General features: G+C 37.8%; 1 protein-coding gene across 1 annotated transcript; it reads left to right on the forward strand.

Annotated features, from left to right (window-relative positions):
- Positions 1-11,422: 11,422 nt before the first annotated feature.
- Positions 11,423-25,192, forward strand: LOC127635787 (RNA-binding protein EWS-like). Its single transcript, XM_052116005.1, has 16 exons — positions 11,423-11,462; positions 12,104-12,140; positions 12,241-12,292; positions 12,418-12,556; positions 12,688-12,907; positions 16,151-16,440; positions 16,523-16,721; positions 21,988-22,025; positions 22,341-22,358; positions 22,767-22,882; positions 23,290-23,419; positions 23,527-23,646; positions 23,763-23,901; positions 24,018-24,115; positions 24,473-24,710; positions 24,831-25,192. The coding sequence occupies exons 1-16, from the start codon at positions 11,447-11,449 to the stop codon at positions 24,868-24,870; spliced, it is 1,890 nt and encodes a 629-aa protein (XP_051971965.1). The 5' UTR covers positions 11,423-11,446; the 3' UTR covers positions 24,871-25,192.
- Positions 25,193-26,938: the final 1,746 nt, after the last annotated feature.

Genomic DNA, 26,938 nt, shown 5'->3' on the forward strand with positions numbered 1-26,938 from the left:
ATTGTTTTCCTGTAAAAATATCTAAAAATCGATTTGATTGATTTTGTTTTAGGAACAACACTACATAAGATATTTTTGTATTTTTAACTTTGTAGTTTTTATAGTCAAAACAAATGAAGAAGTCTACCAGTGCTGAAGAAGTAATCCAAAGTATTTAGAGTACATTACTGACCTTGAGTAATCTAACAAAATATGTAACAAATTACATTTTACAGCATGTATTCTGTAATCTGTAGTGGAATACATTTCAAAAGTAACCCTCCCAACCCTGATTACATCATGTCCGCACACACTGGAAAGAAGTGCCAGCTGTCTCATTTTCTGACTGGAGAAACTAACTACGCTGTTAAACTCAGTTCAGAAACACTCAGGCAGTTCAGGTAGGGTTGTTGAAGCTTATATTGCATGTCATGCTTTTATGAATCGAACATAAATCATGTGTTAACTGATTGTAATGTATCTACGTTGTCCGGTTAAGATACTGTGACACGTTTAGTATGTATGACTTCTGACATTTATTTAATGTAATTGTTATACTGCATATTTAAGCAAATAATTTTTACATTTAATAAAGTATATTTTATCCTTTAAATGTATTATTATTGAAACCTCATTTTATTTTTTTAGTTTATGGTGTTATCGTGTGCATTGCATAGACATGCTACTGTAGTAACTGAGGCTGGACAATATAAAAATATTTAAGTCTTTATTGAATTTGTTTCAGCCATATCACAAGTTTAACCTCTTGAATTGACAATTGTAGTACAATTCAAACATTAATAGTAGATAAAACACTTGAATAATCATATTAAGATCTACTGGTGGTGGCGGAGGAGAGTACCCTGTTCTCTTTTTAAGTGCTTTGAGTGAAGTGTCAGAAAAGCTATTTAAGTGTAAAATTCATTCAAATATGTAAATAAGAGCGTTGTTTATCTTGATCAAAGCAAGTAATATATCCGTTTAAAATGTTTAATTGCATAACATAATATCAACGTTATCACGTTATGACTCTGGCTCCAGTCATGATCACACACATTCGATGTCCAGGTAAGCTCAATTTGGTAGATTCATCCACCAGAAGAGCAATGCCAGAACATGACTGACGTAATGAATTCTTCTGCAAATTGCTTACAATTTAATTGTCAACCACAGATGTCGCTAGAGAGCACAAAGTTACAGAGTACAGCTTTAAGTCCTTTTTCACTACAAATCTCCACCATTGACCAGTAGGTGGCGATATGAACGAAGAATGTGAATTGCCCCACAAAAAAAAAACAGAAGAAGAAATTGAAAGGGGAGATGTATAGACCATTTCAAGAATTAATAGTCAGTTTAAGGAAGTGATGTCTTTGTTCCTTGAACATTTCCATTCAAAACAAGGTTAGGGTTAGGGCTGGATATTCCCTGGATGTCTGAAATTAATGGAAATTAAAGTGTTTAGATCTCCGAAAAAGAAACCAAAAATGGACGCATGAACCACAGCAGTGAAGTGAGATGTCTGGATATGTTCAGTACTAACAACTATAGCACACATCTTATCTCTGGAGTGTGAACGACATTTTTGCCAACTAGTAGTAAATTTAATAGGTCGAGTTTAGCTGGCTAGTTAAATCAATTATATTTCTTTACAGGCTCTAAACTTGACTATAGATCACTCCCTTGAAATTGAATGAAGCTGCATAAGTCATTTACATTTAGTCATTTAGCAGACGCTTTTATCCAAAATGACTTACAAATGAAGAACAAGTATTTTGTCACATAAAAGTCAACAATATCTGCAGTATGGCACTGGCAGGTTCTCAGAGTAACTGGAGTAGTAGATTTTTATTTTTATTTTTTTATTAAAAAGAAAAACCTTTACCATATCTGCAATTCACATGCTTGCAGCATTAAAAGCTGTGTTGATTATAATTGGAACAATCCAATATTCCTTTATAAAATAGTTTATTCTAATCCAACATTCCTATATAAACTGTTTTAGAAGTTCTCCATCCTCCTCTACCTCCTCCCAAGAGCATAGCCAAGAAATTACTGGCTTCTTCTTAACAACAGAGAAACACATCTTTCACACTTTCAGAAATCTGAATTTTATGCATTTTTTCTTTTCTTTTTTTTACTATTTTACTTATATATACTATAAAAAGAACCAAACTGAGACCTTTTATCAGTTCACCCACAAGCAAATAAATATATAAACAGTGAAGTCTTCTTCATATACAAATGTTACCATCCACCATGTACCTGTTTTTATCCATTTTGTGATAGGGTCTCAGCCCACTAATCATCATCATTAGTTTTTGAAACACAGTCAACTTGAATATTATGGACGCTCCAATCAGGATTTTAACATCCGATACGATCTCTAATTTTCTTTTCATCTCATCAATTGATGCGGATCATTTAACTTTTTATCAGCAGCTCTGTCAAAACTGGTTATATGTAAACTTTCTGCTCAATGTCACTGTTAACTGAATATCCCTTTTGATTAAACCATAGTTGATGCCTATTTTTTGCTGTCAAAAATAATGTTGGCTGATTGAATAATTCAATAAACACAAAATGTAAATTTTAAAATATAAATGTTACTCTTTATTCAAGGCCTTAAAAACTAGTAGGCTTATACAAATTATTCTTTACTGTATATAAGATAGTCCTAAAGAATGAGGCTTAATATCAAACTGAAGTTGAACTGATAACCCATTGGTGTAATTACATTTAAAGTGAAAATTTTGGTTTAATTATGTTCATGCGACGAACAACCGTATAAGTCCAAAAAAACAAAAATTGAGATAACCATGTGACTTGAATGTATGTGTGCCACTTTGTATACATAATCACTTTGGGGGGGTGTTCGCGCGACCAAAACTCTGTATTTTAAATTTTAAAATAGTCTCACGCGGAAAAACCGTTTATGTCCACTAACGAAAAATGGAGACGCCGGTTGCTTTCATGTCCGCTGCGGACATTAAAAGGCAAAACCTCGGCAAAAAAGGAGAGCGAACATGAATGAATGGAAGGACAGAGCAAGGAAGTCTTTGAGGGATGCTGGGAAACCATATGTGAACCGGAGAGGAGAGCAAAAACGAGGAAAAAGTCCACCGAAAGAGGTGAGTGAAAGAACCCTATACAAAGTATCTACCTAACTTTTGCGGTTACAGTCAGAGGGGCGTGTAGGCTACTGGGCGTCGTCTACTACAGTTTATTCATATAGCTCACTCTGTTTAACGGATCAATTCATGAATGGGTCGAAATGAATGCTGTAGACTACTCCTTATAACCACGGATAAATTAATCGAAACATTTTAGCTGCGTTTGATGTCCCTAATGTTAGCTGGCTGGCCAGTTACTTTGTAACGTAGCTGGTTACAGTCAGGGGGCATATGGGCGTCTAACGTTATACTAATGTTCATACAGCTCGGACTGTTTAGCGAATCAAGTCATGAATAGGTCGAAATGAAAGCTAAGAAAATTAGACTTTGATTGCTTTATGTCTTCACTGAAATTGGTAAAAAAAAAAAAAAAGTAATTGACGTGTTTAAAATATTTTGATATATTTTTTGGATCCCCTGTTACCATTTAATTCAACACTTTGTTTTGTAATATTGTATGCTATGCTATGTTTGTTACTCATTAAATACAATAAATAAATAAAAGGTAATAATAAAAAAATGCATTGATTGTGTAAGCTGTTATATATTCTAGCTAGTAACCTTAATAGCTGCTAATAGCTCTAGTGTTCTATAGCTAAAAAAAAAAAAAAAAACCCAGCTAATGTGACTTTGTTTTTGTTAAGGGCAAGGTGTGCAATGAGACGTGTCCCAGGCAGTGTTCAAGCCTAACAGAACAAAGAAAACTCCAGCTCTTCACAGAGTTTTATGCTGTCTCTTATGAGAGGCAGCAGGCTATCATTCTCTCTGGTTTGGAGCAGGTAGGCTAACTTAAGCAATTCATGACCATATCATGTCAACAGTATGCAATGCATCACAATGTAGGCCCATGAAATAACCAGTGAATTGAATACTACTGTATGCCTTCAATTCACTAAGACTGCACATGTGCCTGATCACTGTAAATGTTAAATTTTGTGAGGATGGATGAAGGATGATCGGCATCAAGTAGGCCACCAAGTGCATTACAGACCACAGCGCTTTGGTGCCCTAAAAGGCATACACATGGCTTATTCATTCTCCTAACCAAAGCCTACTCACGTACTTAATGACCTTAACTTGACAGCTCTACACTATGGCTAGCCTGCTACGCTATGGTAAATGTCTTTTTACTTCATGTCTTTTTACTTCTAGCACAAGGTGAGTCGCAGACGACCACGTGGGCCTGAAACTGAGATAACTAAGAGGAAGTACACCTTCAAGTACCATGTGCAACAAGGAGGCCAAAGACTTGCTGTTTGTAAGCTCACATTTATGTCAGTCTTTCAACTGACCAACAGTCGCCTACAGGCAAGTTTTATATAGCCTAGCGTTTTCCGTTTGTTAATTTTGTATTACATGCATGATTTTAATTAGATACATTGTCCATAACATATTTATTTAAAGTTACTTATCTTTGAAAAGGTTATTCAAGAAAAGTTAGGCAGTCAGTCTGAGGGAACAGAGCAGGTAGATAAAGTCAGGTCTCCATTAGAGGACTTCAGAGGAAAACATAAGAACAGGTAAGTAAAAAAAAAAATCTTGAAGGACCTCATGCTCTCGTCCTGTTAGTTTTTAAAGCTGCACCATTGTCAGCATCCGTTGCCCTACAACATTCCCTGGTCTAATGGTGCACTGGACGCTGGCATTATAAGGCGTCGGGTGCCTTTCCACCCTATAACGCCAGCGTGCACGTACCATAATGGTTAGGATTCAGCTCACTGTTGTTGCCCAGTCAGGAAACATATTTTTGCACTTTGAGATCGATATCAGAGGTAAAGTGCTATGCAAATGTAATGTATGATTATTCTTTGTATCATTACAACATGTGGATCTTAAAGGGATACTTCAGCTCTGGAAAGATTAATGTATTTAAAATGGGTCATTTATGTAGTAGAAATGTGAAATTATTTTTGAATTTGGAGCCTTCTAGACTGAGAAAAGCCAGAAAATTTATTTTTGATTTATGGGGATGAAAGACAACAACTCCCAGATTGCAATGCTAAAACGCACACATCAATCGATCACATGCTTGGCATTCATGTAAACACTACATTCAGATTCACAAATCGGAATAAATTCAGTTAGATTGAAACAAAAGGTGTGCATGTAAACAATGACTATTTTTGCGTCATCGGAGGATTTTTTTCCAGACAAAAAATACATAAATCTCTCATCTCAGGGGGATATGAGGGAGGAAAGCATGGTAATTCGAAAATACTAAAAATAATTCGGTTTTCTAATGATACAAAGCTTAATGCTATATCCTGAAGTATCCCTTTAATGACTGTATGTGAAAAACAAAATCCTATAGTTTAGAAGAAGGTTTAGAATTATACATTTATGGTCACAGAAACAATGCAATTGTGCAAAACAGACCAGCATAGTTTATTATATTTCCCTTGTTCATTGTTTATTTTTTAGGCCTCATAGCATTCATCCTGCAGTGAGAGAGGGATAAGAGAGCATATCTTGAGCTTCCCACGCCAACCGAACCACTACTCACGGATGAAGGGAGATGTGGAGAGGGAGTACCTGAGCCCTGATTTAAACCTGCTCCGCATGTTCCGCCTGTACAAGGAAAACAATCCAACATCCACTGCAAAGTTCTGGCTCTATAGGGACCTCTTCAAGCAGCAGAACCTCAGTTTTGGGCAGCCAAGAAGTGACACTTGTGCGAAATGTGACGCCCTGTTCTCAAAATTAACAGCTGCTACAACAGATGGAGAAAGGTTGAAGATCGCAGCCGAGAGTGAGCTTCACCACCGGAAAGCTGAAAAAGCGTACACCCAGTTGCAGGCTGACACAGCGAGGGCCAAAGCCAATGATGACTGCCATGTCATTTGTATCGACATGCAGGGGGTAGTGTTCACGCCAAACCTGACACACTCCAACGTGTACTATCAACGACAGCTGGCCAACTACAACCTCTGTATCCAGGAGATGGGCACTGACAATCCTCCTACAATGTGCCTCTGGCATGAGGGCATCAGCTCACAGAGGTTCCATCGAGGTGGCAAGCTGTCTTTTGAAGTGGGCAGAAACATCTTTCGCTCCCCTTGTCCAGGCAAAGGAACGGAAGCTCGTCATCTATAGTGACCGATGCTGTGGGCAGAACAACAACTGGCGAGTCCTAAACCTCATGGCCCTGCTCAGTATCTAGAGGGTACTTCAGTCAGATAGAGCAGAAGTTCATGGTGTCTGGTCACTCCTTCCTTCCCTGTGACCGTTCCTTTGCCACGCTGGACAAGAGGCGTAAGGTGTCCACACTCCACACCCCCAGCGATGTCGCCGAGATGATCCGTGGAGCAAGGCAGCAGCATCCATTCAAAGTAATTGAGATGAAATGTGCGGACTTCAGGCAGCTCCCTGATGCAACATTAAAGCGTCCACCTGGCTTGCTAATCACATCCATGATGTGGTTGAAAGTGACAGGTAAAAAACTAAAGAGTTGGTTTTCTGAGATTAACAGTGTTGGGGATATGTGCGTGAAAGAAGAATCTTTATTGAATTTCTTGTTGAATAATGATTTCAGCTGCTGATCCATGGTGTGTCCACACAAAAGGGAGCCACAGCCTCTACGAGGGATGGAAGACCTGGCTGATCACCAAACAGAGGAAGAATCAACCACCTCCAGCTCCCTTGTTCTCCACCACGTATGCTCGTGCTTACGAGGACCCTCTGCCCGTCAAGAAGGAGAAGCACCGGGATCTTATGAAAATGCTAGCCTACATGCCAGCGGAGGCCCAAGCATTTTATGGGACATTAGAATGTGAAGAGTAGCCTGGTATGTGTAGGTCATGTGCAGGGTAAGGTGGGGTACATTGTGTATATTGTGTAAAATTAATCATAATAGTAGTTGTAGCTTATCTTGTATGCCTTATCTTATGTTGTATAATAGGAATATATAGTTATTTATTTAGTAAATGAATGAATGGGGTGATTTATGAAATGTATTATAAAATGGTAAACTAGCATATGGAACCATAGCATGGAATGATGATGATGTATGTCTGTATTGTAAATATGTATTGTTTACAGTTATTACTGTTGTTTATTGTTTGTATGTATTGTTGATTGTATGTACGGTTTATTGTTTGTACTGATGTCTATTTTCTGCAATATAAGTAGGCCTATGTATTGTTCATTGTTCGTACTGTATTGTCCGTGTTTTTGTTCTGTGATTTACGTTGGCAAAAAATAAAAGAAATTGAAAGAAAGAAATGCTTAATATTTTCTTTAAGGTTCTGTTACTGTATTAAAACTAAGATAAAGGAATCAAATCTCCAGTGGTTTAAAGTGATATGATGAATTGGACTTATACTGTTATTCCACATTAACTGGACATATACTGTTCTTCCACATTCCAGAAATGTAAATTACTCTAACTTTTTATTTTTAAGATTGATACTAAAAAATCTTATCTCATTAGAATTGTGAAGCTTTTGTTGTCTATCTTCAAGTCAAAAAAATAATAATAATATAATATTCAGAGTCCAAATTAAAAAAATGTTATTATTCAAAATTTGAAAATATGGACTTATATGGTTCTTCGTCTCAAGCCCTCAATTATTTTTATTCATTATTTTATTGTAATTAATTTAGCAATGCATTATATTATAGTAACAACATATTTGATATAGATTTATTATATGTATGTTCCTTCCTTTTCATTTTGTTGGATGTTGGTTATATTAGTTTCGCTTTCACTTGTTTCTGTGTTTCTGCGTTTCCTCTCGTGAGGTAAACAAATGACAGGAAAATGGAGGAATAGATGTTTCTGGACTCTACAGGTGTTACTGTTAATGCTGTTTGCTCAGCAATCATTTATTAAAGATGTTTGAATTATACCCCATCTTGTATTCCGCGTTTTTATTATGATACCTCTGCCTTGCGGACACTGAGATGCTGCTACCGCAGATAATAATAAAAAAGTTTCACGCAGGATGCGGCAGTTTAGTGTAAATAAAGCGTTTTGCACACGTAAGCAAACGGAACCGAACTCTAAGCACTTCTGTTACTCTAAGCATGAGCGGGATTTGTGGAGCACAGAGCCGCTCTGAAAACACAATGCGCTAATTTAATATAGACTGGACAAAGCAGCGCAAATAAACATTGAAGCGAGCATACTATTTTTTTAATTAAATCGCAGCCCTTTGCAATATAATAATCGCACAAGGTAACGATTTCGATTTTATTTTGATTAATTTTGCAGCCCTAATATATATAGGGCCTGGGTCTAGGTTGGGTTTAATCCCAGCCCACCCTTGGCTACGCCACTGCCTCCTCCCACTTCTTCTCTGAGTGCTGATGACTTTACCATGTTTTTTTTTACTGACAAATTATAGTGAGCTTCAGCTGCCAGTTCTCTACACCACACACCCCAACCGCTCTGTTCTCACATCACATCCCCAACTCATAACCCCATGATAGTTGATAAATACAGACAGGTCTCTCTCCTACCTTTCCTAGCTAAAACTCTTGAGAGGGTTATTTTCAATAAGTTGTCTTCTTTTCTTTCATAGAACAACCTACTCAACAGACATCAGTCTGGCTTTTAAAAAGACTGCCCTCTTGTCAGTTGCCGAAACCCTGCAACTGGCGAGAGCTAACTCCAAATCATCTGTCCTCATCCTCCTTGACTTGTTTAGTGCTTTCGACACAGTGAACCACTAGATTCTCTTGTCCACTCTCTCTGACCTGGGCATCACAGGAAATGCACTCACAGACAGACCCTTCAAGGCCACCTGGAGAGGAGAGGTGTCCAAGTCACACTAGCTGACCACTGGTGTTCCTCAGGGATCAGTGCTTGGACCCCTCCTCTTCTCAATCTACATTACATCACTCTGACCTATCACCAAGACACATGGTTTCTCCTACCATTGCTATGCAGATGATAAGCAGCTCTACCTGTCATTCCAGCCTGACAACCTCACCATCTCAGCTCATATCTCTGTCTCATGCCTGCCTCTCTGAGATCTCGGCCTGGATGGAGGATAGTCACCTACAACTCAACCTTGCCAACACAACATTTTTTGTGATTCCAGCCAACATGTCTGTTAACCACAACCTCTCTTTTCATCTTGGTTCAACTACACTAACACCAACCAGGACAGCCCAGAACCTGGGAGTAGTGGTGGGTGACCAGCTTAACTTCACTGCCAACATCTCAACAACCACCCAGTCTTGCAGATTCGTGCTTTACAATATCAGGAAAATCAGACCTTTTTCTGTCTGAATATGCTAGGAAGATCCTGGTCCAAGCTCTGGTCATTTCAAGACTGGACTACTGTTGGCTGGCCTCCCAGCTAGCATGATTAAGACACTGTAGATGGTCCAGAACACTGCAGCATGTCTGGTTTTAAATCTGCCAAAAAGAGGGGTCATGTCAACCCACTCTTGATTATACTCTACTGGCTACCAGTAGCTGCTCGCATCAAATTCAGCAGCACCCACTTACTTGAATTCAATCCTCCAGGTCTATGTCCCAACTGTCTATCTCTCTGCGGTCCATGAACGAGTGGCACCTGGTGGTCCCATCGCAAAGAGGCACAAAGCCAATTTCACGATCATAGTGGTGGAATGATCTTCCAACTTCCACACAATCTGATGATACGATCTCAACATTCATGAAACCCGATCTCAACATTTCAGATGTGCTGAAAACACATCTATTCCACAAGCACTTAACCAATCCAGACTAAATGCACTTACTATTTAGCAGTTAAAAATATATATTGACAGTCTCTTTCTTCTGCGCTAGCATCTATAGCTACTACTCCAGCCACTTTGAGAACTTGGTAGTGTGATAATTCAGATATTGTTGACTTTTGTATGACAAATTTTGTGTTATGTTCCTCATTTGTAAGTCGCTTTGGATAAAAGTGTCTGCTAAATGACTGTGATGTATGTAAAAGTTTGATGTTCTTTAAGAAAAATTGTTGACTCAAGTCTTATTTACAGGATCTGGTAATGCCTCATTATTTATTTTCAGTTTTTGCACATAGTTTGTTCTGTTTTAGCTAGACTCTAAAAGTATGTGCTAGTCAAATGCTTCAGGACCAGACATGTGCAGTAGTCTAATTTCTTTGTTGTTTTTTATTACGTCCTTGGTGGTCTATTGTAAAAAAATAAAAATGACTTAAAGGGTAACTAAACCCTAAACCAACTTTTTTTAGTTAATGATCTGTAAGCATGGGGCTTTATTAGTACTGGTCATTGATTCAAGTAATTTTTTTGACATTTGTGTATAAAGTGTTTTAATTCTACAATATATGGTGTAAAAACGTCTGAGTGCTGCCCTCTTCAGGTTGAACGGTGGCTACTGCAGTTGAATTTTCCTATTGGCTGTTGCGGTACTTCGTGACGTAAGCGGTGACAGCTGACGTAAGCAGGTTACAGCTCACCACGCCAGATGCATGTACATGTCGTCTTGCGACCGTGTGAGGAATAATAATAACATAGAGTCTGACAGCAGCTGTCAATTAATCCGTCACTACGAGTCTCAGGTGCCCCCCCACCCCAGCCCCGCACTCGGTTCGTTCCCTCTATCCCCGCTGAGGTCTGCCCACTTTTCCAGCATTTTCAAATATTTCTAGTGGGTGGAGTCAGACTCTGAGCAGGTGTTTAGTTACCCTTTAAATATTGATCTGTTTCTCACCCACACCTATCATATCGCTTCTGAAGACATGGGTTTAACCACAGGAGTTTTATGGATTGCTATGGAGCTTCAATATTCAGGCTACCATTCACTTGCCTGTCCTGTTTTGGATCCTTTGGATGGATCTACAGAGTTGAGGTATTCTTTTAAAAATCTTAATTTGTGCTCAGCAGGAGAACGATAGAAATACACTAGGATGGCATGAGGGTGAGTAAATGTTGAGAGATTTTTCTGTAGACTATCCCTTTAACATCTCTAGAACTGAACGTAGCTAGAAGCAACATTAGCAAAATAGCGTCGTTTCATTGCGCCCTATTTCACTGATCTCTTTAGGTAATGTGGACATTACAGCACCTTTAAAGTAGGTCATCCCATGGACTGTCAGGGCGAATCCATTGCATTTCCATTCATTAATTCATGCGGCATATTACATTTCACCAAATTAAGTTGAACTCCTTTACAATGTGCTTTACCAAAACCACTGCGTAAACGTACAACTCTGGTGACACATATAGCATTTGATAGCAGTTAATGGTGAACTTATAACGTTTTAAATAAACGTCTAACCCCGCGTGTTACCATGGTAGCGCCCAGAGAGCCTGGTCCACGCATGCGTTGTTCGCTGGACAAGGCACACGAAATGGCGTCTGCTGCAGGTGAGAGCTGCGTGTAATCCACTGTAACATTGAGCCCTTTTTTAATCATACATGGCTGACTTTAATTTATTTAGCCGGTTGTAGTAAAAGTGAAATACCTTTATGTGTGATATAAAATGCGGTTAACCGGTCAAATAGTCCCGTTATAATTTTTACCGGTAGGCGTCGGCTATCTGTTTTAGCCGGTTCGGTCTGCCTTCGAGTGAAAGTGGGGGAGGGGATGGAAAACGATAATTTGCTATATTTATGAGCGGGAATATATCCAAGAAGTGTATTTAAAAATGTTTACTCGAATATAAAAAATTTTCTTTACGAACTTATTTTATTTTAACATCGTTTAATTTTCACGTGTTGGGCTGTTGCTTGGCAACGTTACGCTCGAGCTGAGAGGCGGGCAAATGGTTAGTAGCACGTTGTGTAACCGCTATTTTAACGTTGTGGTATAATAATCCGCTGATCTTTTATCCTATAACGTTTTAGTACAAACACCATCCATTCCAACATCTGTTTTAACAACGTGGTTATTATCTTATTTAATTGTCAAACTTTCTCGTGCCTTTTTTGCTCATTTAAGCCATCTAATCACTTTGTTTAACAGTTGTAGGATGGTTTTGAAGATTTATTTCGTTATTTTGTCACAGATTACAACAGTTACAGTCAGGCTGGAGGCCAGCAAGGGTATGTACATGGTTTGGCAACACATCTAATGTGTTTTTGTTTGACTGTCTCATTGATCATTGTTAAAGTTAGCCATAACTAATCTTTTGATTTTGATCAGCTACAGCTCCTATGCGGCCCAGCCCTCGCAGGGATATGGACAGACCACCCAGGTAAAATTCCCCTTAATGTTATTTATGCACATAATCACTTTAAAGAGCAACACCATAGCAAATCAAGTTGTCTCTGCCAGAATGCTTATTTTAAATGACTTATACAGTGTTTTTCTATTGTGTAGCAGTCATACAGTCAACAACAAAGCTATGGTTCATACACCCAACCAGCGGATTCAACCTACTCCCAGAGTGGCGGCTCTACAAGCACTTACGGCCAGCAGGCCTATGGATCATCCTATGGACAGCAACCACCAGCCAGTGGTGTGTTAAATTTGACTTTGTTGTTCTATGATTTTTGTTTTGCATTTAGCTATAAAGCGATTGGCAAATTTCATTGGGTAACCTAAATGATTTTAATGCCAATTTTTACTTTATTAAAATGTAATCTATAGGTGGTTATAGTGCCACTCCAGCTGCACCGCAGGGCTACAGTCAGACAGTGCAGGGATATGGAGCTGGCAGCTATGATGCTTCCACTGCTGCTGCAGCTGCTGCTGCTGCTACCACCTCCACTAGCAGTAATCCGACCTCGTATGCTGGGCAGGCCAGCTACGGCGCTCAGTCTGCATATCCTGGATATGGGCAACAGCCTGCTTCTGCTGCACCTCCTAGGTAACCTAGTTAAAAGGATAGTTGACCCTAGGGCTGCCCCCGACCAAAGAGTTAATTTAAGCCATTAGTTGACTAGTCGCACGTTCATGATATTAATTTAATTACTTAAATATATTTTTTGGGGGACATCAGAAAATGGTTTGAGTTCCAGGGCTGAGAAAGAATGTTTTAAGTAACATTGCTAACACTGTTCTACATTACAGAGAATTACTAAACCATAATAACGAGCCTTTAAAATATAAATTTGACAAGCACATGCAAGAGGCAGCTATTTCGGCAAAAGCAGTAATGATCTTGAATATGTCGGAAAAACCAGCAAGGAGACTGAACATTTTGTTAATTTATAGAGAGAAATGCACATTAGGGTTGTGCCGACAGACGATGATCGGTCATGGTTAGAGTGATCTCCAATAGCTGATGCCTTCGATCTTAACATGATATTTGGCTCGTTTTCCCATGTATACATTATTATTATTGACTATTATTATCAAATTAATATTAAAAATAATTTGGCCCGCAGCACACAGACACACGCTTGAAGTACACTTTATTATATTATTAAGAACAGATGACAGAAAAGCCGTCTATGTGCATGTATTACGCGCTGTTTGATCAGAGGCGTGCAGTCTTGTGGAACACGTGCATCTGAAAGGTGCTCAGTTTCTGTCTTCCAATTTATTTATTTTGCAAGAACAGTATCGTCTATGAGTGCTGCAAATGACCTCAGACATCTCAGCTCAGAAGATGCTTCGAGTTCAGTTCACTTTATTTCCACAGAGCAGTTCATTGTGACCAACTCTGCAGCCTATAGCCTACATTTATGATTAAAACATAAAATAATACAAAAACACGTGCACCTCGAACCATGATTTATATTTCAGTGATAATTATCATCATTATAATTATTATTTTTACGTTTTGGCAGTTGGTGCCAGAAACTGAGAGAGCCCCATTTGCTCGAGGAAGCTACTGTATGCCAGCAGCGGTAAGAAAGTGCTTGCTCGTCATGATTTAGTCTCCGGTCATAGAGCCGCTTCCCGTGCACTCAAACTTACCACGACGTTGCCAGAGCAACGGTTACAGCTGACACACCGTTGTCTATGACTGACCGTGTCTGCGATTTAAAAATACGTGCAGAACATGATTTGTCATTCAGAATTTCGCAGCCACCATGTGTAGAAAACTAGCAGAAGACAAAAAAGCGTTAACTAGCCTGTCGGTTTCAAATCAACATGCGAGTTACATGAACACTCCATCTTCTGGTCCAAATGTCTTAAAAAGAACAAGTTTGCAGGACTTTGCTTACAACCCGGAAAAAAAGAAAAAATAAGTGATTATGGCCTTGATTTTCACTTCTGATCTTCAGTTTAGCAGTTCAGTTCTTTAGCACTTTAAGCACTTGTTATTGTTCAGAAGAAAACACTTTATTTGACATAGTACTTTTAAATAAATGGTGCAAAGCATAATCATTGAAGAGAAGTGAATCTGTCCATTTCAGTTTCAGTTTACCAGTTTTTTAAGCACTTTAAGCTCTTGTTACTGTATTTTTGTTATTATCGTCAATATTTGAAGATAAGTCTGTCTGTGCAAAAAAAAGTTCAGGCTCAGGATTTTTTTTCACTTTAACCCCTGTGAAAGGTATATGTATGTGTGTGTGTATACATGTATGTATGTATATTTATATATATATATATATATATATATATATATATATATATATATATTTGGGCTTCGATTTAACTTGTTAATTCAGTGCGATTAATTTGACAAAAAAATTATGCGTTAAAAATAATTATGCAATTAATCGCACCATAATAAGGAAGATTCCTGAGAAATGCAAGCTTGTAATACCACCTGTTTACTCCAGAGGGCAGTAAGTGAAATTTCAGCTGTATGAGCAACGCGCAGTTTATACAGTGAAGAAAACAACCCACAACACAGTCATGCTAAGGAGTGCAAATGCGAACTAAGGGATCTCAAGATGTGTTTACATTTATATTTAACTTGAAACAGTGAACTAAACATTTTATGTTTATGATGCAACGCACCCGAGACGCTACTCAAGCATGTCTGATGCAGGTGTAGATTGACGGGCTCTTAAACAAGCCCTCATAATAAATCTCCAACTGATTTACAAATTCACTTGTGAAATGGATTGCTGTGAACTGTGTGACTTATGATCAATAATATGGTAGTAAACAATACATTGTATTCTAAAGCTGCTTTTTGTATTGATTTATCAATGATTAACTCTTCTGCTACATGAATGTAATGCATTTTAATTATCTGAATATTTTTTTATATATGTGTGTGTGTATATATATATATATATATATATATATATATATATATATAGCTATATATATATATATAGCTATCATTTTAAAATATTTAAATATAACAATGTATAATTATATATTGATATAAATATGTATAATCTTTATATATTGAATTATTGTTATAAGTGGGGCTTTCTCAGCAAATATTTATATATACGATTAATCACGATTTAATTAATCGGGACACCATGTAATTAATTAGATTAAAAAATTTGATCGATTGACAGCCCTAAAAAATATATATATATATTATTTTAATTGCTTTTTCGTTTAGTTTGGTGTGCAATTTGAATTTAGAAATGTATTTGTTTTTTTTAAATAAATGAAATTTTCAATGCAAAATCACTTGAGCAAGAATTTTTACCGATCCCTCAGCCCAGGGGATGTTGACGTAATTGGATATTGCAATATATATATTGTGAAGGAGAGAACGAAACCAATTTATTAACACACGATGTATTTTCCCTGATGATGAAAGACGCGACTGGTAGAGAATGCACAGATGAAGTATAGGTTCTTTGCCAGAGAGCTGTTGACCACTCTTGTAAAACCATCTTTCATAAAGTTGAACACCACACATTTTTTATTGCACTTATTTTTTCAAGTTTCATTTGAATTTTTAGTCATAAATAAGTTCCAAGGTGTCTTGCTTTGTGTAGGCTTAACCCTAACCCTGCTTATCGAAAATTATGCCTTTGTACCATCTAGCGTCCTACTAGCGGTAATACCGTTGTTCGTCGGTTTACATGGATTTAACCTTTGTTTGACTTATCAGAGTGCAGCCCTAGTTGGCCCAAAAATGAAAACTCTTTAATTTACTTAATTTTTTTACTCCTTAAGGTCCAGATTTGTCATTGTTTTTCATGGTTGCGAACTGTAATCGCTGTATTTACTTTTCAAGCAGTTACAGTTCTGGCAGCCAGCAGCCATCTGGATATGAGCAGAGCTCATATTCTCAGCAGCCCCAGCAAAGCTCTTACTCTCAGCAACAGCAGGGAGGCTATGGGCAGCAGAGCTCCTACAGTCAGCAGGGAGCATATCAGCAAGCTCCTCCCCAGCAGCAACAGGCTCCACCTTCCAGCTACGCTCCACCTTCTGGATCCTATGGACAGCCCCCTGCTAGCCAGTATGGACAACACGGCAGCACTGGAGGTGGCTATGGCCAGTCAGATTACAAACCAACTAGTCAGTATGGTAAGTCTACTTTGTTATGTGAAAGCTGGTAATGATCAGTCTTGTAATTAGACAGGCTTATCATAAAAAAATTTTTGTACAGGTAATTACAGGCAGGACCATCAGAACGGCATGGGCAGAGGCGGCTACTCGGGCCCTGAATCCGGAGGATATGGGGGCCCTGGAGAGGGCCGTGGCATGGGAGGGGGGGAGAACCGCGGGCGCGGCCGGGGTGGGTTTGACCGGGGCATGATGCGAGGAGGTGGTGGCATGCGAGGGGGCATGAGCCGAGGAGGCATGGGGTAAGTTCCTGTTTATGTAGTCTCACCTCACCATTTTTCTTTCCCTTAGACAGGAGCTGAAAGAGGCCATACAGGGCTGAGAGCACAGCTCTCAATTATCTAACAATTATCTTTAGCAAGATTTCTGCATAAATGTAACCCCTGATTTCCTTGATTAGCAAAATACTGAAAACGATTCCAGGAACGGAAAGCTATTTTAAGATCAATATTTTTCACATATCAAATGTTATTTTGGTTGTCAAGATAAATTGTGATAGAAAAAACGTCTTGTAATGCACCTGTCCCTTTTGAATGGAGGCTAAATGTGTACAGTTTTAATATCATGCTGCTCTCAGCTCTGCCTCATTATGGCCAAAGGTAAGGTGCTTTGGGGAAAAAATATTTAATTCAGTTTAAACCCTTTATCTTCATTACTTTTGAGGGATCCTAATCTACAGCAAGACCTTTTATAGGGCCCTATGAAATAAGTTTTATTTTTTTCCCAAATTCCGTGTTTTCCATTTATTTCCCCTGAATTCCAGATTTTCAATTTTAATAACATTTATTTAAAAAAGAAAAAATGTCTAATCAAATTAATTCATAGAATTACATTTTTATGAACTAAGAACAGAACAATTACTTTTAAAAAAGACCATTGCATTATTTTCATTAAATGAAGTGCTTCTATACTGATCCTCACAGCACATTCCAAAACACAACATTGGAGTATTTTTAGTTTTTTGGTCAAATACAGAGCTGCAGAGTAGAGCATCACAGTTTTAATGAAAGCAGTGATGAAACTCTTGCTTGTGAGATATTGCTTAAATGTAATGTATTTTTATTATTATTATTACTACGATTACATTGAAAAATAGATTTTACTCTACAGAAGTAATATATTTCTGTCCCTTTTTTCCCAATTTCACGCATCTAATGAAATGGAGCTTTTATTTTGGAGTTTTGTCAGAAAACCGGATGTTTTTGATGACTTCACTTCTTGCCTCCGGAAAAGCCTCGCTATATGGGCTAATGTTCTTATTAAATCGCAAAAGGCTGTTATTTAATTATATAAATATATAGTCTGCATGAGCTACATGCTAATAAAGTGCTCTGCTCTTTGTCATTTACACAAACGCAGAACGCAGGTGATTTTAATGATGCGGTTGTGGCTTCTCTCATTCACTTAATGTTGGAGCACGCAGCACAGCAAGACATTAAATGGGTTATTTTTTTTTATTAAATCTCAGCCTTTCATGGTTTAATCAACAAACCAGGACATGTTTTTAATTTTGATTAATTTATACATTCACTTTATCCCAAATACATCAAATTCTGTGAGATTCCGTTTTATAATAGGTAATTCCATTTCTATGACTGTTATTCTGTGATTCCGTCTGTGTTTTCCACATCACGTAAACCATAGAGCCCTACTTTTATTTACACAATTAGATTGTGTAGGGGTCAAGAGTAATAAGCATTATCCAAAGTTTCAAAAGAGCTGTGCTGCAGATGGTCTGAATATGACCATCAATGGATAGGGTGACCCTTTAGGATAGGGTTGTCACAATTACACAATTTGGCTGACGATTGTCAAAGAAATAATTACGATTATGACCATTAATTGTCTGTTTTAGGGTTTTTAAAATTGACAATTAATTGTCATACAAAGGTGTGTGTGTGTGTGTGCTTCATACACCTTAAGAAGTACTGTGTTAATATTTAACTTGGAATCATATAATAAAATGGGTATATATGATTTCTTTTAAGGCTTTAAAAATTTAGAAAATATTGCACAGGGGTAGAATGACATGAAAAATATTTTGAGCCATAAACATATTTCCCAATGCTTAACTCTTTCCCCGCCAGCGTTTTTAAAAAAAAGTTGCCAGCCACCGCCAGGGTTTTTGACGATTTTCACTAAACTTTAATGGCCCGCAGAATATTTTCTTCCATGAATATATGAAGATGCTATATATCAAAATAAAGATCTGGGCCTCTGCTTTTAGGCAAAAAAAAACGATTTTTATCTTCATTTGTTCTTTTTTTATTGCGACCTTAACAGAGGTCGGTTTTGTCAAAAAACAACATTTCAGACAAAAAGCTGAGAAAAAGGCATGTTTATGTCTGATATTTTGAACTTCTCATACTCCACTACATGTTTGAGACGATCGCAGTCTGTTTCTTTGATCAAAGAGTTGCGTACTCTTTCAAAACATGCGCAGGGGTCTTCCTTACCGTATAACGCCTAAAACACGGAAACCCGGAAAATTCCGTGTTTGGCGGGGAAAGAGTTAATATCTCTTTTGGTCTTTATCTGTCTCAACTTTAGTCTTTGTTCATTTTAAACCTACCTGAATAGCTATTATAATATATTAAATTGTGCAATAGTACTTTCCTGTCCTAAATTCTTCACTTTCACGCGTTATTATGTGACGTTTGATAAAACCCACAAGGCATGAGAATTACATTGAGATACTGTATGTATTTAAGTGTTTTTTTTCTATCATCTACACAAAAATAAATAACCAGGCGTCTCCCCACTGCGTGTCATTTAAAGCCGGCGCCGCACTATCTGATTTTTCCAGTAATTTTCAGGGTGAGCTTCATTAACAATCACCGGCCAGGAGGGAGGTGAAGCGTGCATTCACATCTGCCAGCAGGTGGTTGTTAATCATTTGTCCATCAGGACTCCCTGTTGAGTTATTTGGTTACAGCAATATAAAGGATTGAAGGTGGCCAATGAGCTTCTTTTGCTGAAGAATTGACAAACATAAAGCTGACATCACACTCAGCTGCATATAACGAACGCTGATTGTAATCCAGTGATTTTGTCACCAAGCATTTTTCTCCTTCACTAAAATGACTAATGAAATTAGAAAGCAGAGGCACAACAGTCATTATTTATTTTAAAACTATTTTTTTTTTTAGTTTTTATTGAATGTAATTTCTTTACTCACTGAAAGCTTCGAAGGGATAAATACACAATTGTGCACTTTCACAAGGTAGAGTTACTCCATGAATCGCATATTGAATCACACTACTATAATTGTTTATGCTCATGTTGTTCTCCTGTTGTTATTTTGGCAAGCTCAACAAGACTGAATCAGAGAGTTGCTGTGAGTTGGTATGTCTGTCCACCATTTTTAATTGGCAATTGTTTCATACCTCCAGCTGAAGAGAGCAAGATCTCCGCAAAACGGTCTGCATGTGTGACACCCTCTGCCAAAATAGAGTTGTTTGGGGTCTGCCAGTGTGATGCCGGCTTAACCCACAATGACCAAGAACATTAGTGAACTCATGAATTTGAATTGTGCCATAATTGCAATTGGATCAAAAACCGTGATCAGACTATTATTTAATAATTACGACAGTCCTACTTAATTTCAAAAGGTGTGTGTCATCATTCCAAATGGGTCTTTCTAAATCTGTCTGCAGATTAAAACATTTTGGAGATACAGAGTCAGTTTCAAACTTATTCTGAATTGAGTTGACCATATTTAACAGTGCATGAAATAAAGGGTTTATGGTATTTTAGGACCAAGGTTTCATTTAAAAGTGTAAAAATGGGTAACATTAACTTGCATCCAGTGTAAATATCCACTTAATTTGCAAAGAGTTTGATCATTCTAATAAATTTGGTTTGCAACCATTAACACTTACACTCATCTGCCACTTTATTGGGTACACCTACTCATTCTTGTAATTATCTAATCAGCCAATCTTGTATACACTTTAGAGACTGCTGCGTGTGAATATCCGAAAGATCAGCAGTTACAGAAATACTCAAACTAGCCCGTCTGGCACCAACAATCATGCCATGATCCAAATCGCTGAGATCAAATTTTTCCCCCCATTCTGATGGTTGATGTGAACATTAACTGAAGCTCCTGACCTATATCTGGATGATTTTATACATTACACTGCTGCCAAATGATTGGCTGATGTACAGGTGTACCCAATAAAATGGCTGGTGAGTGTATATTAACCATATTGGTTCCTAAAGACAACTTTTAAAGCTATTGAAGGCAGGATGTGATTGCAAACACAATTGAAAGTGAATGCAGTGACACTCCACATAAAACTTTGTAACTACAGAACATCCTTGACCCTTGAATTAAATCTTCAGCTTCAGCTTTTATTTTAAAATTACTTTATATAATAGATTTGCTTTAGAAAGAGAGCTTGATTATATTGCATTTCAACTAAACCCTTTAAGGTTACACTCCAAACCATATATGTACACTGCATTCATTTTCCCTCCTTGTGCAAAAAAGGGTATGTTTTCTTTAACTGTGACAAATTTTATTTAAACATTTCGATTGCTGTTGTCTTGTGAACTATGAAACTTTTTCTTTAACATGCTTTGTCGCATTTATACGCTACAGGTAACAAAGTGAGAGCCATGTAAACACATCAATACTTTTACAGTACCACTACTCAGTTCTGAGTCTGGGCCGGCGGCCTTTTCAAATGGGGACTTAAAGTTGGTGGTGTCAACATTTAAGTGAAGAAATGTTCCAAATGTGTTTTCCTACAGGAATGAAAGGATCATCTTTTTCAACCAAAACAAATATTGTGTAATATTATATAGCTTATACAAAAATTATCTTCTACAAAAAAGCTTTTGATAGCCTTTTTTGCTTTGTATAATTATTTGGTAAATAATTCTGTAAAGAGAAAAATGGTGTTATGGTTTACTTGCTTTTCTTTCTTTTTTTATTTCACTGAAGTGCATGTACAAGCTTTATGTAAGCAGATTGTTTCAGATGCAGCCCAATAAATGCTACTTATGCGGTTGACACAGTTGCCGTTAAGCGTTTAGGTCCTCAAATGAGAGCATTAAGCGCTCGATTTGACTTATAATTTGGTTGCCTCAAGTAGTTTTTAGAGACTGCGTAATCGATTTTACAGTCTTCATTAAAAATCAGTCGTAAGGCTGTATCTGAAACAATTTAAATAAATTTAAGTGTACTGAGTTTCTGGGGTTTTCCAACTACAATGATAATAAAGATCAACCCTCACTTCTGATTTAAACATACAACCCCAAATACTGTTCAGCCACTAATGTAATTATGAGTCCAGTCAAGGCTAAAGACATTGTAATGATAGTGTACCCCCAACTAAATGTTACGCTTAGAAACATTGTATTTAGAAGGTGGGTGTTAAGGGTGATTTGTTGGGGGTTAAAGCTAGAACTGTGTAAATTCTCCCCCATTGCCCTATTTTGTGGTAACGAAGTGGCTGTTTTAAGGGAAATCGCCTTCATATCTACGCTTATTTCCCCCAGCATCGCTGGAGACAGAGGTGGCTTCAGTAAGCCTGGTGGTAAGTTTAATGAGAATCACAAGACCATACACTATATACTTCTCCACCTTTCATTGGTGTTTTTCAGAAGGGAAATATTTAATGCCTTGCAAAACTACACTGCCGGCTAGAATTTTAAGTGTTTTCAACTTTCATTGGTTTTATATGAATGGTTCAGTCCTATTTTTATTGGTTAAAAATCCTAAGTGTGGACTCCTTAAATCAAAGCAGGTTACTTAACCCTCACTTTTAAGAGTTAATGGTAACTGGCCGACCCAGCCATGAAGTGCATCACCATTTCAGTGTTTACTACTTGAGAATTTTGTATGACATCAGGAATGGAGTCCAATTTGGGTCCTTGGTTTTCAAGGGTTTTTGAATAAATTTTCTATTTACCATGGCACACTGGAATAAAAACAAAAACCTTTAGGCAGATTTTGAATAGTTTCAGTAATATATTTTCACAAGCAAATGACTCCTGAGTCAACAGCACTATGGTATTTTGTCTCTATATGTCTTTTTGAATGCCCAGAGCAAGTGTGCTGGGGCAGTCTTTACCAGCAAGTGGTAGAATTATGTTAGGTGCTTTAGAAACCCAGCATGAAACTAACTTGTTTCTAAATTTCTCTTTCTTCTCGTGTCTGTCTTGATGAAAACCACTACCAGACTCCGACATGGGTAAGTTTGGACTTTTGGATTGTTTTATTAATCATCATCTCCATTTCTCTGGCTTTCAACACTCTGTGTGATGCATCTCTGCAGGACGTCCAGAGGAGCAAGATGACTCTGAAAATAGCACTATCTACATCACTGGGCTGACTGAGAATGCTACATTGGAGGAAATGGCTGACTTCTTCAAGCACAGTGGAATCATTAGGGTACCTGACAAGTCCTTAACTATTGCACATACTTTTCAAGGGTATGTTCAAAGCCCTCACATGGAGTAATAAACTGGCAGTTAACTTGTTCTGAACAGTTTATGCTGTGAACATGAATGATTTGTGAAATCATGTGGCCTGTTGATAAGAGGTGTGCCATTACTTCCCTTTGCTATCGGACTTAGGTTTACTGGCTTAAAGCAGGTGAAAGAATCCCATAGATTATCCAATAAAGGAGAAATTGAGACGGAGACCCGAATATTTTGGCAACTGCCTGGCAATCAATGAGGATTACATAGCAACAAGCTTTAGAAAATATAAAAGTCTAGTAATCACTTAACACCAAAACTTTGTGTTTAATGGGATTATTTAAATTAGTGTTTTTTTTATCTCTTTCTCTCTCCCAGATAAACAAACGTACAGGCCTGCCCGCCATCAACCTATACACAGATAAAGACACGGGGAAACCTAAAGGTGATGCCACTCTGTCTTATGAGGAGCCTCCATCTGCTAAGGCAGCAGTTGAGTGGTTTGATGGTACGTTTTTCACTGAAGTCAGAATTCCATGGCTTAACAGGTTTCCATTGCGTATGAGTCAACTTTATTTTGAATGATCATACAATTCTGATACTTTTACTTTTTAGGCAAAGATTTCCAGGGCAAGAAGTTGAAGGTGTCCATGGCTCGACGAAAGCCCATGATGGGAATGATGCGAGGGGGCATGCCAATGAGGGGAGACCGAGGTGGCATGATGGGACGAGGAGGTGAGCTGTGAAAGGCATCAGAGCATTATCGCTGTGATGGATGAAAACAGAATAGTAAAGATGAAAAACTTGAAACAGTTTATGCCTTTCAAGATGGAATGGCACCTTTTCCACAGGAATGATGGGTCGTGGAATGGGCAGAGGTGGGGATCGAGGAGGCTTCATGCCCCGCGGGGGTCCCAGGGGAATGGGGCGTGGAGGACCAACTGGAGCAAACATGCAGCAGAGGGCAGGCGACTGGCAGTGTCCAAATGCGTATGTATTGAAATTGGTCCTAGTGTAGCAGCAATGAATACATGACATGTGTTTTGCATACAGCTTCTTAATTGATTATTCTTGTATAAGTCATGCATTCTGATTTGTTTATCTAGGGGATGTGGAAACCAGAACTTTGCCTGGAGGATGGAGTGTAACCAGTGCAAGGCTCCCAGACCTGAAGGCTTTGGACCTCCTCCCTTCCCCCCTCCAGGTTACTGTCTTTTTAAATGTTGCAAGCATTATGCTGCTGTAACTGCACATTCAGTTTGGGGCTATGATCTGACCTGTGACTGGGTTTGGCTCAGCTATGCTCAGATATTATGAAAATGCAGTGAAACTTTTATAATCCATGTTATTGCTGGACATTCAAAAAACTTTAAGCCATCGTTCTCAGTTTCAGTGTCTGTGTGGTTACTGTTTTGCTATGCGGGGCATATGTTGTAGTTAACTGAATCGTGTTTTCAGAATCATGAAAAGCACTGTTTCAGATTTGTTCAGATGCTTTAGATATTTGCATTAGAAGTTTTCTGATTGGGGTTATATTCACTAGCTGTCTTTTGGTCTTCAGGTGGTGACCGTGGTCGTGGTGGCCCGGGTGGGATGCGTGGTGGCCGTGGTATGGACCGTGGTGGGCCAGGCGGACCTGGAGGCTTCCGTGGGGGTAGAGGTGGAGACCGTGGAGGCTTCAGAGGTGGCCGTGGCATGGACAGAGGCGGCTTTGGTGGAAGGGGTCGAGGAGGGCCTCCTATGGATGACATGGGAAGAAGGGGGCGAGGAATGGGACCACCTGGCAAAATGGACATGAAGTGAGTACTGTGATACTTTTCAGGAGGCATGAGTTTAAAAACAAAATTATATTTATATATATTATTCAAGATAAAGTCTTTTATTAGAAAATGGGTACAGTAATTTATCTTGTTTTATAGGGTAGACCATCGTCAGGACCGGCGAGAGAGACCGTATTAAGAGACTCCTCGCTGGCCAAAACCACCTTTCACTTTTCAAATTATTTTAAACTTGTATTTCCATATTTATAAATGTTTAGTATGGAACTCTTTACTGCTTTGCCGTTTAACGTGTTTTTGTGCTCTTTATTCTGCTTAAGAACTGTTAATGAAACCAGATGCACATGGAAATGCAGGGTGTTCAGTGTGCCATTTGGGTTTGTCAGAAATGTAATTGTGGAACTATGTGAAGGTTATTTTTATTTTTTTTATCCCAATACCCCTCATTTGCTTTACTCTGCTTTCCTGTGTGAAAATGTTGAATAAAAAAAAACATGAAAAACTTTTTCTTAGATTGCTTTTTTTCATAGTCTAATTAAGTTAGACCAATTAATATCATAGTGTTCATTTATTTTCCACCTCTCATTGTCACAATCTACAGTGTGAGTGGGGAAAACAAATGGCACAAGTCGTATGAATGGGTTTGAATGAATGGTTCATCCAAAAATTAAAATGTCATTTACTCACCTTTGTGCTTTTATTTTATGGAAATATAAGTGATTTAGATCATTTTGCTGACAAAATATTAGGGGAAAATAAACATTGTTCTAAAAAATCCATTAGACACTACAGAAAGCACAAGTTAGAAAATGAAATGTGATCTAGTAGCTTTATACAGTGCATGCCACTGTAAAGACTTTAGTCCATCATCCCTCATAGCCTCTTTCATTCACATCAAAAATCAATCGTGTCGCTACTGAAAGTATTGGAGAAAACGTGATAGCCAACTGAATTTTGACAGTAAATCACAGTTTGCGATGAATTGGTAGAGCCTTAAAATTAGTCCTACCTTTTTGCAAAATTGTGTTGTACAACTTTTATTTTTTGTAAACTCTACGTTAATTCAAAGGATTTCTTAAATTAATATATGTTGAAGATTAGCAGACAAGTACTGGTGGTCAGTTGAATGCATTTTGTTATACTTTTTTTGATAAACTGGTAACACTTTACAATAAGGTTCCATTTGTTAACATTAGTTAAAGGCACACTCAGTAACTTTTGTCTTTGTGTCATCTTGGACTTACATTGACACCTAGCAGCTTGGATGCAGCATAATTTAAAATCAGTAGTTTTCAGTTTCAGATGCCATAGCAGAAATGTAGAATTCACAGTCAGCCATGATTACTTTAATCAATGAGTGAAAGTGTCAAATAACAGGACATTTACTGAGATTAAGCAGGTAGTATTCGACTGGTCATGTGATTCTAACATGGCAACCTCTTGTGTGGACCCTCTCCATGTAGAATAAAACTGTTTTTATAAGGTTACTTACTATTTTAACAATTAAAAAAAACATCTAAATTATTTGTTAACATTATATGCTGTATGAACTAACATTGAAAAATACTACTTTAATGGTGTTTTTACAATCTTTGAGCTGGAAAGTTGTCATTATGGAAAGACCAGATGGATAGTCTTTAAAATGTCTCCTGTTGTCTTCTAGAGGAAAACAAATAACAGCACAAGGTTTTGGACAACGATAATGGTTAGTTAATGGCGCGATCAGTAATTTTGGGGTAATTTGGTTACCGATTGTTTTGTTTGTGCCATTTTCAAAATTCACTGTTCACAGTCAGCCATGATCCATTTAATTTATAAATCAAAGTGTCCAATAGCAGTGCGGTTACTGAGATAATCATTGCCTTCAAGTGGACCTGAGAAACTCGTACCTCTGAGTCTGCATTCGTTACTATGACATGTCATGCATTCAAGTGGGAACACAATATGGAAGAAGCCAAACTTAAACAAATACACGATGCATGATGACAAAAGTTATTTTTCTGTTGTACTGGTGAATAAACAAACAATAGTTATACACACAACATAAATTATTTATTAATGCATGGTATCTAACATATTAATTAATTTGCTTAAAACAAACCACAAATAGTCATTAGTTGATTATCATATATGATTGAAGTACAGAAGTTGAAATAATGTTTAAAACTCATTGGTTTCCACCATCTTTCATGTAGACACGCCCCAACTCAGAAACTCATGTATCAACTAAAATTCTGACTTTCCCACTC

The sequence above is a fragment of the Xyrauchen texanus genome, chromosome 43, assembly GCF_025860055.1.
Source record: "Xyrauchen texanus isolate HMW12.3.18 chromosome 43, RBS_HiC_50CHRs, whole genome shotgun sequence".
Taxonomy (NCBI): domain Eukaryota; kingdom Metazoa; phylum Chordata; class Actinopteri; order Cypriniformes; family Catostomidae; genus Xyrauchen; species Xyrauchen texanus.

Excerpts from the sequence above, each read along its gene's own strand:
- LOC127635787 (XM_052116005.1), top strand. Across the intron at positions 12,557-12,687 it reads ACAGCAACCACCAGCCAGTG|GTGGTTATAGTGCCACTCCA; the intron begins GTGTGTTAAATT and ends TGTAATCTATAG. Across the intron at positions 22,883-23,289 it reads AGCACAGTGGAATCATTAGG|ATAAACAAACGTACAGGCCT; the intron begins GTACCTGACAAG and ends TCTCTCTCCCAG.